This window comes from Lytechinus pictus, chromosome 13, assembly GCF_037042905.1.
Source record: "Lytechinus pictus isolate F3 Inbred chromosome 13, Lp3.0, whole genome shotgun sequence".
NCBI lineage: Eukaryota > Metazoa > Echinodermata > Echinoidea > Temnopleuroida > Toxopneustidae > Lytechinus > Lytechinus pictus.
Genome location: NC_087257.1, coordinates 14,462,872 through 14,474,678, shown reverse-complemented (window position 1 = coordinate 14,474,678; position 11,807 = coordinate 14,462,872). Strand labels below are relative to the sequence as shown.

General features: G+C 38.1%; 1 protein-coding gene across 1 annotated transcript; it reads left to right on the top strand.

The window, feature by feature from the left end:
- The first annotated feature begins 917 nt into the window (after window positions 1-917).
- Window positions 918-9,852, top strand: LOC129275040 (uncharacterized). The gene is made up of 4 exons (XM_054911814.2): window positions 918-2,664; window positions 3,685-5,388; window positions 5,922-6,946; window positions 9,317-9,852. Exons 1-3 carry the CDS (start codon window positions 1,160-1,162, stop codon window positions 6,286-6,288), a joined length of 3,576 nt encoding a protein of 1,191 aa, XP_054767789.2. The 5' UTR covers window positions 918-1,159; the 3' UTR covers window positions 6,289-6,946; window positions 9,317-9,852.
- Window positions 9,853-11,807: the final 1,955 nt, after the last annotated feature.

Genomic DNA, 11,807 nt, shown 5'->3' with positions numbered 1-11,807 from the left:
TAATTTGTACAATGTCTCATTTTCATACTTTGTAATGTTTGTATATTCTTGATTTTGCATGTTTTTAATGGAAAATAAATGAATTCAATTCATCTCGGAAAGTGACATCGATGGTTCGCATGGCTTCGTAGTAGTCGTCCTAAGTAATCACGACTGCACGCGCGGGCCTGCTCAGGGAGGGGGAGGGGGTAAGCGCCCCTATATAATTTTTATGATCTCTTGTTTGGTTGTAAGACAATTTTAGCAGGGAATTATATACAGGAAAAATTAGTTGGCAGGAAAATAAAAGAATGCACCCCTCCTGACAATGGGCACCCCAAGGGCAGCATAGGTAATTTTTTTTTTGCTTATCCGATCGCATGCAGGGTTTACGTTTACCAATGTTACATTCCCATTACTTTTTTTTTCAATGAATAAATAAAATTAAATCTTAATATTCCCGTGGTAAGAATTGTATCACTCTCACCACTTATCATACTTTATTGAAGGTCTGTCGACTCGTTTCTGTTTTGTTTTTTTATCTTTACATTTCGCTGTCTTTGCGTTATCAATCATAGCCTACTTTCTAATGTATTCAAGATGGTATCGTCTAAAATATATATAGTCATGGATTTCAAAACCAATTTCGTGAGTGAATGAACAACTGCTCGTATGATATTAATACGTCATCTCATTTTTAACAAGGATTTCGTCATCTATTCTACAAAATGGAAGTTTTCGGGGTTTTTTAATGTATAACTTTCCTGCTTTACTGAGAAGAAGGATAATAAAGCATGCGAAGGTCAACAAGTGCCTCTCGGATGATTCAATATTTACCCCCTGCTATTTGATTTCATAAATATTTTTCAAAGTTGTATGCAGAGATCTGCACTACCATATGACTACGTTACACGATGCTGAGTCATTTCGCGCCAGACGTGTCGGAATGTTTGCTAATACCACGTACTTTGTCCCTGCGGTGATCATTTTCCTCTAGACAAAAGGGTGAAATCAAACAGTGAAACAGCAGTTATAACTGACCAATCACCGTTTATCTTCCAAAGGTGTGGCACATAGAAATCCGGGAAAGGTTGCATATATAGGTTTGAAGAGTTTCCGCAGAAATTATTAAGCGACCACTCAAAGCTATTTAAATGTTGTGGATGTCGATGACTTACCAATGCTGCTAGTCATGGCATCTCATCTGGTTACTGTCCTTTTACTTTTATTCATCATCGACATTCATGTTTCGTTTGCTCAAGTGACAGTGAACGTTGCTGGATTGGGAGAGGTCGAAGGGAACAGTTATGACTTTGACGGCAACGCAATGGAAGAATTCATGGGTGTTCCTTACGCAGAACCCCCAGTGGGAGAATTTCGATTTGCTCGTCCACGACCCAAGCTTCCTTGGGACGGAACACTGGATGCAACGACTTTTGGCGCTGCCTGTCCACAATCACCAGTGGAAGATCTTGATGATCTGTTGATAAGCGAAGACTGTCTCTTCTTGAACATCTTTGTACCACCAGCAGCAACTGAAGATAACAAACTGCCTGTCATGTTGTTCATACCAGGTCGAGGGTACCGAGCTTATTCGGGATCGGAGTACATCGGGAGGGATATGGCCGTCAAAGGTTCCATCATCGTCGTCACCATCAACTACAGATTCCTCACATTCGGCTTCTTCAGCACGGAGGATGACACGGTACCGGGGAACTACGGACTCTGGGATCAAAGATTTGCCATACAGTGGGTGCGGGATAACATCGGAGCTTTCAATGGTGACGGGAGTATGATTACCATTGTTGGCCAAGGGCGTGAGGGAGCTACAGGAGTTGTAGCTCAGATTCTTACTCCTTTAAACGATAATAACCTATTCCAAAGAGCTATTATCCAGAGCAGCACATCAACCGATGCTTCCTATATCAGTTCCGAGGGTCAGGCTAGGAGGTTGTCCAATATCGTCATTAATACCCTGAACTGCACTGAAGGATCATGGACAAAAAATCTAGCTTGTCTTCGGAATAAAACATGGGAAGAAATCGTAGCTGTCGATTACACCGCTCTCGGGGGTGCTTACTTTGAACCACGGATTGATGGGCTCTTCTTTCCACGTACCCTCGATAATCTACAAGATATGGATCTTTTACACCAATATGACATTCTGATGGGAGTCAACAGTGACGAAGGGGCAGCGCTCTTAAATGGGTACGTCGATGTCAATGAGGCATTTCAGACTGTCCAGGATGTATCGAACTTTGTTTACTACGATACTAGGCAGAGGTATAGAACTGATGACCAGGCATTACTTACAATGGAGGCCATCGATTACAGGTACGATGGCCCTCTTCTAGATCTCCCAGATACGCAAAGCGCAATACGCTTTATGTTTAAAATGTACGCTGACCGGTCCTACCTTTCTAAAACCATTCAACTCTTGCGCAATCACCAGAGGAGCACCGAAACAAATGCATATCTGTATTACTTTGACTACGTGGACACAAACTATAGACTGATAGATGACCCTCTCCGGGATCCAAACAGGGCAGTTCAGGGCGAGGAATTGTTCTACCTCTGGGATTCGATTTTCGGCAGAGAGACGGCTTTGAATGCTCCTCCTGGAAGTACGTCCGAGTCAGTTCGTGATGTTATGATTCAATATTGGACCAACTTCGTAAAAAATGGGTAATTATATACACTCTAAAACACCGAGTAAAATGTTACCCAATATTGGGTGGAAAAGGAATATGCATGTTTGCTGGGTATTTTTTATTTTTTTTAACCCATATTTGGTTATTTCTTGACAAAATATTGATATCTTTTACCCAACCAACATGCATGTTCCCATTTTACGCAATATTGGGTAAACCCTTTTTAGAGTGTATTATGTACAGTAGAATAAATTTTTACTCGTGAATATAGCCAATTAAAACATAATATGCAATAACCCCTTTAACGAAAAATTACAAATCTAATTCAGGACGTGAAATGCTTGCAAGTTGGCAAATCCATACATACCTCTGCGACAGTGACGAAAGTAAGAAATATCCGACCCAACAATTTATATTTGGAGAATACCTGATATTGTTATTAAAAAATCCGATATATGTATAACCTGAGATGAGATGTAATACTATTGTCTGGATCATCAGGGCAATGAGATTATGTGTCTTGTGTTATTTTAGTTTCATATCTTCGATCGGGTGAATATAACCCACTTTATCCTACAGCATGATCAGGGGACCGTTTCGTAAAAATTGATAATCATTGTAATTTTTCTCTAATCATGCTGATTGTACCCATCGTGGCCAGGATTTTCCAAAGGGGGGGGGGGGGCACGTTTTCCCCAGGAACAATATGACAAGCAAGGAAAAAAAAGTTTTCACCCCAAAATTAAGTTCATTTCGACCACGAAAAAAATTGACAAGCAAAAAAAAAAAGAAAAAAAAAAAGATGCTTGATAATAATCCCCCCTAAAAAAGGGGGGATGTGTTTATATTTTGGCGAAATGCTTCTCTTACCGCATGCCAATCAGTGAATAGGATGAGTACATTTATGGTTTTAAGGAACTGTGAATGGGATATTGTCAGTGCTGAAAACTTTCATAAAATGAAACAGAGGTGTTCTTTCTATGGGAGGACACGTAAGTTATATAGACAAGCAAACTATATACTAATTTCACGTATTTGAATTCTTCATTTGCAGAGATCCAAATACTAACAATCGGCCCCAAGCTTGGCCCGAGTTTAGCGATGATACCTCTGAGAGTTATCTCGTGATCTCTGACACGATTGAAACGGGTGTGACACTAAGGAACGAGTATGTCGACTTTTGGTTGGACTATATTCCAGAGCTAACCCGCAACGATGAAGCCGAAACGTGCTCTTTGGCTGCACAACCTTCAGATATCTTACTTGGTGCTGAACCAGAAACAAGTAATCTCGTGATTGTCAATGTCACGAGTGGAAACTCTGAATTGGGGCAGGTTCGAGGCGTCCTACGCAAAGCAGACGGTGGTGTTGGTGATCGGGAAATAGGAGTTTTCCGAGGTATTCCCTATACTTTGGCACCAGTTGGCGAAAGGCGGTTCCAGTATTCTGAAGTCCTTACTGATTGGGGCCAAAATAGTATCCTAAATGCGACGGAACCGACAGCAGCTTGTCCTCAGGCCCCGCCCCCTATTCTTGGAGCTTCTGAATACAGCGAGGACTGCTTGCATCTCAATATATTCGCACCTGTGGTAGAGGACACCAGACAAGGTAGTCTTCCTGTCATAGTTTACATTCACTCTGGTCAGTTCCGCTCCGGCAACGGTGTTGTCTTTGATGGAAGTACTCTTGCTTCTTATGCTGAGGCGATAGTGGTCACTCTAAACTACCGGATTGGAGCACTGGGTTTTTTCTCAACAGGTGACGAAGTCGCCCCTGGCAACTACGGTATTATGGACGTTGTTACAGCTCTGAGGTGGATTCAACGATACATCGGCAGTTTCGGCGGGAACGCTGGAAATGTCACTGCATTTGGAATGGGTTCTGGTGCTCAAGTAGCTCACCTGATTTCATTAAACGGACTCAATGATGGACTCATGCATAAAATAATCGCGCTTGGCGACTCTGTTTTATCGCCCACTATGTTGACAGTGGTGGAACGAGATCCACTCCCGTTTGCTGTCCAGCTCGCGACTGCCCTAGTTTGCCCCTCAGAAACGACCACTGAGCTAGTCGCATGCCTTCGAACCAAATCAGCTGCAGAAATCCGACAGGCTCCTGTAGGAGGAAGCAACCTATTTTTAACTTCGTTTGCCCCTGTAATAGACGGAACGTACCTTAAAGACTCCGCCGATAAGATTTTAGCCTCGGGTAACTACGAAACAATCCCCATACTCGCAGGAGCAAGTGAATGCGACAATACCATCATCACTGCTCAATACCTTAACGAATCTGTTTCTGATGGGTGCCCAGATGAACGCTTTGCAGGTGCTATCATCGATAACGCTGTAGATATTTTCTACGAAGGCAGGGACGAGTTCGCCTCCCTGTTTAAGATGTTCTATCTACAAAGTGAGCTCTCCCCGACTGTACCGAATCCAGACTGCAAAGTTGGACAACAGATCAGTGAGTTCCTGAGCGATATCTGGCTTAACGTCCCTCTGATGGAGACGGGGAAACTGATGGCGAAATTTGACAAGGAGATGTATCTGTATTCCTTGACCTTTCATGCCGACAACCATATCTATCAACCGTTCCTACCACCATGGGTAAGGACGTCATTCGGTGATGACTTCCCCTTTGCCTTCGGTTGGCCATATGATAGCCAGAGGATCCTTCAGAGTAGCTATGGTTACAGCCCGGTCGACAGGAAAGTTGCCACCAACTTCATGGAAATGATCTCAACGTTTGCAAAGTCAGGGTAAGATATTTTTCATTACATTTTATCCATTTTCAGCAAGTAGCTGTTTGGAGGTTCTCACATGATAATTTCTTTTGTTTTTATTTTTCATCCCGATCAAGACTGGCAAAAATTACTAAACTAAAAAGGGCAGAGTTGACCTGCGTCCCATAATACACCAAGTTTGGACTTTGAAAACAAAATTATTACTCATGATCTAAGTATTGATGTTTCCATAATCTAGCCTACCACTACTTAAAGATAAAGCTATAAAGTAACAATATCAATAAGAAATAGAATATGATAAAACAGCCCCATGCATCACGAAATCTATTTAAAAAAGTCTTTGTGGGAGACCATCTACATGTCATTCAGCCCAAAATATATTTTTCTTGACTTTTCAGTAAAATGATTGCATTTGCTTATTGTAGATATAGAAATTGAATAAAAGTTATGAATCTTGAACCTTAATTCTAATTCACCAATCCAGGTACATGTATGCTGTTTTCATTACGTAATCCAAGTCACTATTTTTACATTTGGTTATATTTCAGTGTTCCATCTGCCAATCCTACTGACCCCGATTCAGCATGGCAACCTTATGACCCACTCCGATACAATGCTCTTCAGCTGGACTCCTGTCCAACCGAAGCACCCATTCCACGCGCCGAGGAGAAAGACGTCTTCTGGTACACTGTCATATCTGGCTTGAAGGAGACGCTCATTGACGACGAAGTTGAAGATCCGACTCCGACAGTTTTCGTTAATAGTTTCATTGGCTTGAAAATGACGGTGGCACGAGCAGGTCGTACCATCGGTGCACTGGTGATCACGCTGGGGGCCATTGCTGGCTTAATATTCCTTGCGATCTTGATGAAACTATGCTTGGTCTTTAATCGTTCAAACAATAAACCAGTCTAACATGTGTATAATAATTATAATGACCATCTCTGCCACCTGGCATCGTGCGATCAATTCAAACCTTAAGAATGAGCATACACAGTGCTATCTCTAATTAGTTTAGATAAAATTACATCTGACATGAGAGTCCCCATTAATCCTCCTACACATACAAGAAATATGTCCCGTTAAATCCGTTTGATCAGGCGTCAGCAATAGGGAATTTTTGCAACAGCCACGCGCACGCTTTCTAGAACTTAAACAGATCTTTCATGCCAATGAAGACTTTGTCGAGGTTCGGTGAAACAGACGTGAAACAGACGTTGCGTCCGTGACTCTAGACAAACCAGATATTTGCAATTTGTCGTCAGCTCCGAAACATCAGACGAAATTACTGTTCCGATTCACCAATTTTCGACAAAGACCTCCCAGGTTTTCAATGTGATTTGCTTTGCATTTTCAATGCATTTGCTGCGTCCTAGGAGTGATCATGCGTCGCAGTGCGAATACTCCTTAAACGCAGGACAAGACGCGGAATTCAAAATTATTAATATGCGTTCACTTCGCAACCTGTTCTGGTATTCTTGAAAGATTCTGCACAGTGTTTACTCATTTTTTTTACACTCGGGGCGTTTGGGTTAGCAAAAACTGTCCGCATCTAAACTTTAATCCAAGAATGGTATCTTTGCAATTGATATTTATGTTAAACATAAACATGGGAATATTTATGGTAAACATAATATGGGAACATCGATTTTGGTGCGCGACCGACATCTCTTAACATGGCAATTATCGTAATAATGAAGTTATTAGCATTGCAAGTCTTTACGGAGCGGGCGCGCTGAAAGTCGACCGAATGCACAAAGAATTACTAGAGAAATTCAAAGCAAAATCGATGTTGGTAATTGTCATACACATCCTTCAGTTTATTCTCTCGTATTTCCCTCAAGCAATTACTATAAAAAACTGAATCATTTGACCTATTACGTAGTCGAATTAAAATCCAACTTTCTACTTATATTTTTTTTATTAGAATGTATGAAAATAAGCCCATCATATTTATTCATCCTATTTTATTTGATCAGAAAACCGCATTATATTTGTTCTCAAAATTGGTATCGATTCATAATCGCTGAAAAGGGGAGAACGTATATTCTATATCAATTGTATATTTATTTAAAACGGAATTGTTGAGAAAAATTGAAGATGTTCCTATGACACTATTTTCATAATTATTTTCAACTGTATGATTGTTCATTAAAGCAAATGGTACAATAAAAACAATAATAATAATAATAACAATGTTTCTTAAAAATCGTATTGCAGTCCACCCCAGAAAAATATTGATTTGAATAAATAGAAAAAAATCAAACTAACATAATGCTGGAAATTTCATCAAAATCGGATGTAAAATAATAAAGTTCTGACATTTTAAAGTTTCGCTTATTTTTCACAAAACAGTGCTATGCACAACTCAGTGACATGCAAATGAGACAGTCGATGATGTCCCTCACTATTTCTTTTGTTTTTTATTGTTTGAATTATACAATATTTCATTGTTTGCAGATTTGAAAATAAGGACCAACTTGACTGAGTCACATTTTTCTAAAACCACATGATTAGGGAGGAATTAATCATTGTTTCACTTGACAATGAGGAGAAAATGTGAATATTTCATATAATAAAATACAAAAATAGTGAGTTGATGACGTCATCCGTTTCCTCATTTGCATACCGACCAGGATGTGCATAACTGTTTTGTGAAATTAAGCAAAGCTTTAAAATGTCATAACTTTCTTATTTTACATCCAATTTTGATGAAATTTTCAGTGTTATGCTTGTCGGATTTTTCTCTTTTTATTCAAATCAACTTTTAGTTAGGGTGGACTTGTCCTTTAAAGTAAAGGATGTGCTCATTTGTCATTTCGTATTACTTGCATCGAAAAACGGGATAATGACACATTTGCTCCGGTCTTAATATCTCAGAGGGCATAGGGTTAGGATTTTTAAGAGTTTTTTGTTCAGAATAATGTAATGATAATGATAGGGTTTATTTAGTTTTGTAAGTTAGATTTTACGTATGGCTTGACGTGAATATTTTCCATCGAAGCACTTTTTAAAGGCGGAGTAAATGTCATGGAAACAAGATTGTCATCAGATACTATACCTTATAACATGATATACATTCACTTAAAATAATTTTTTTTAAATTCCATTACGTTATTCCATACCGATCTGCAGATATACGGCCGCGCCCACACACACGCGCGCCTACACGCACACACCCCGATACGATACAAACACACACATCAGCATACTATAAACAAATATAAGGTTCATTTTACTTGCAGTTTCCCATACAAATTTGATAATTTATTGACGAATTTCAAGGTAAGAGATGGCACTATCAAAGGCAAAGAAACATTAGAAAGGCCCAGAGTACAATCATAAACTATCACATGGATGATGAACTCAAATTAAACTCGGGTTTAAAGTTGTGGTTTAAGTATGGACGGCCAGTTGTTACATAAATCACTAACGGTAGAGATATCTTATTTCAGCTCATTTGGCTCTCAAATCATACATAATTGTCTAAGAAGTATATATAGATTATTGTCTTCACCATCGATGAATCAGGAAAGAGCACAGTAAACATAAGAAACATAGAACTTAATAAAAATTTTGATACTTTTGGCTTCCCATACTTAAACCACAACTTTAAACCTGAGTTTAAATTAAACCCGACTTCAGAATACGGGCCATTACGTTTTAGTTGGTTTCCTATAAATTGTTTACATGCAGGTGTAACAATTGATGTAAAAATAATTGCATGATAAAGAGTGAAATACCCTGTTTATTTTCCCATGAAAAAAATCAAACCGAGAATAATGTTAATGTGTTGAATGAACACATATTTTCAAATAATGTTTCCAAAAGAAATATTATACAAATATACAATGACACTCGAGGATCTGGCTAAAACTATTCGCATCGAAGGAACATCATATAGTACTATTCTCCCGAGGGCCATCGGCCCGAGGGAGAATAGTACTATGTGATGTTCCTGAGTGCAAATAGTTTTAGCCAGTTCCGAGAATGGGTCATTGTATATTTGTTTTATATCCCTTCAACTCATATATATTCTTCATACGATATTCTTCGTTGATACCCGACTTTTACAGCAAAACGATTTTTAATAAGTCGATGATGGAACAATCGTTGAGAAGTTGAGAAAACAATAAGCCTTGCCGTATTGATCGTCTGGTCAGCGAGCGCACCTGGTTATAGTGCAGCTCGCCGAAAGGTCCCCGTGGCATGCAGTAGAGAGTGCCGTTAGGCTGAGCAGCGCTCTGCTCGCATCGCGCCGCACGGCTCGCGAATCGAGTAGGGGGCGGGGTCAAAAAACGTATAGTTCACTTTTTCCCTAGGGAAAAAATGGACTATGCGTGACGTCAGCAAGGAAAATGAACTATTTCATGGCAAACGTTTTTCGTAGTAAAACTATTATTTTTCTCCTTGTGTACACTCTCAATACAACAATCTTAAGTAAGGGATATAATCATCAATATGTAAGCTCCATCTTTCAAAAAAAGAAGAAAGAAAAAAACAGAGGCCGATCTTATTCCTGCAATGATCATGTTTCAGCGCAATCAAGGAAAAAAAGAATCAAAGAATAAGTGACATTCCATCATTAAGCATATGCCCACAGTGATACAGTCCCAATAAAGTTATTTACCGGCCTAAACCAAAAACGTTATTTCTCTTATATTGCAACCAAACTTTCCAAATCCCTCCCACTTGATATTCTTTTTTTTATTATCATTATCCTGTCTTTTTATTTCTTGTATGTTTCATGATTTTTTTATTAATCTTGTAAATCTTTTGTAAATATTGTGATTTTTGATGAGTTATTTTAATAAATACTTAAATGTATTTAAAAAAAAATTCCAGACATCCCCTTCTCCCAAATCTTCAAAAGACGCCTTAGACAATGCCAGACCCCTTGAACAAATTTCCTATGTAACCAAATGACCACTGCCTTATCACATTTTTTAATTTGTTTGTTACTTGTAATGATTTTTGTCCATTTAGCATTGTCTTTGTGTTAATATATTATTTCCATAGTTTATACTCATTTCATATAGGATTTTTTTCTAAGAAAACCTTTGTCATTATTTATTTTCATTCATTGTTCTTAGTTCTGAATATGTCATGTCTATATGTCAATTTAACAGGGTTCTCTTAAAAAGCAGGCCAATTCAGGCTTTAACGGGACAATCCTATCTTTTAAAAAAAAACGTGAATAAATAAATAAATAAATATTAGCATACATCATCTGAAAGTGGATATTGAAATTTGGATGGTTATTAGGTGGTCATCTCTGGTAATTAAGGTTACCAACCGCCGTCCCTTTGTCAGCTCACTAAAACAATATTGGGTAATGCAGGAATGGGATCTAGCTGGAGCTCTCTTTTGAGAAGAGGAGCTTAAAAAGATTGAAAACATTCTCCAGAAACATCTTTAAAAAGAAACAAATGTGAAGATCAATGTCAATCAACATAAAACAGTACCAAATAATACAGCAAATATAGAACTGTAAACTTTTATCACTTTTAAAAATAACTACACATGATAACCATTCATTATTATGATGTTTTTAGTGTAATGGTCATTATCTTCACACGTTTCAATATCAACAAAATAAACAATACTCTCACTTTACAAATATAAAATCTATTCCAGCACAAATGACCCTCCATAAATAAACCTTTAAAGAAATCTAAATTCAGGAAAAAAAACATTATCTAGTGCTGTTAAAAACAGCCCTGAGAGATTCAGTTTGATCACAACCAAGTAAACTGATAAATAACTTGAAAGAATGACCTTGTGCGTAACTGTTAACAAATCGTCCAAAATGTTATCACGTGGGGGGGGGGGGTGTTTTACAAAGATATAAGTGTGAATTAAAGTCATGTGTCAGTATCGACACGTACATATACATGATATCAAATGCACAATTAATATTGTGCACAATAGCGCACTTCCCCTTTAATGGTATTCACATGTGTTATATACCAAACCGAACTAGAATTTAAAGGGGAGGTTTACCCAGACAAAAAATCTGTTGTAAAAATACAACAATATTGGTGAAGGTTTGAGGAAAATCCATCAAAGATTAAGAAAGTTATAGTTTTTAATTTGTGACGTCATGTACGAGCAACTGCCCCATACATGTATGTTGTGTAAACAAAATGCATGTAAATTTTTTAATTTTCAAAGGTTCACAATGAAATAAAATTGTTTCTTTCAGGAGCTCTTGTTAAATGATTTGTTTGTTGTTATACTCAAGGTACTATCAAAAGTTTTTTTGTTGTTGAGAAAATGACAATTTATTGATTTTTTTTAAACACACGATACAGTGTATATGGGAAGCTGCTAGCATATGCATGATACCACAAATCAAAAAATAAAATTGTAGTAACTACTGTACATGTATAAAGTCTTTCATGGGTTTTCCTCAAACCTTCACCAATCTTTTT

Bases quoted from the DNA above. Each gene is read 5' to 3' on its own strand.
- LOC129275040 (XM_054911814.2), top strand. From the start codon at position 1,160: ATGCTGCTAGTCATGGCATCTCATCTGGTTACTGTCCTTTTACTTTTA. The intron at 2,665-3,684 runs GTAATTATATAC...CTTCATTTGCAG, and splicing joins ACCAACTTCGTAAAAAATGG to AGATCCAAATACTAACAATC. The intron at 5,389-5,921 runs GTAAGATATTTT...GTTATATTTCAG, and splicing joins TCAACGTTTGCAAAGTCAGG to TGTTCCATCTGCCAATCCTA.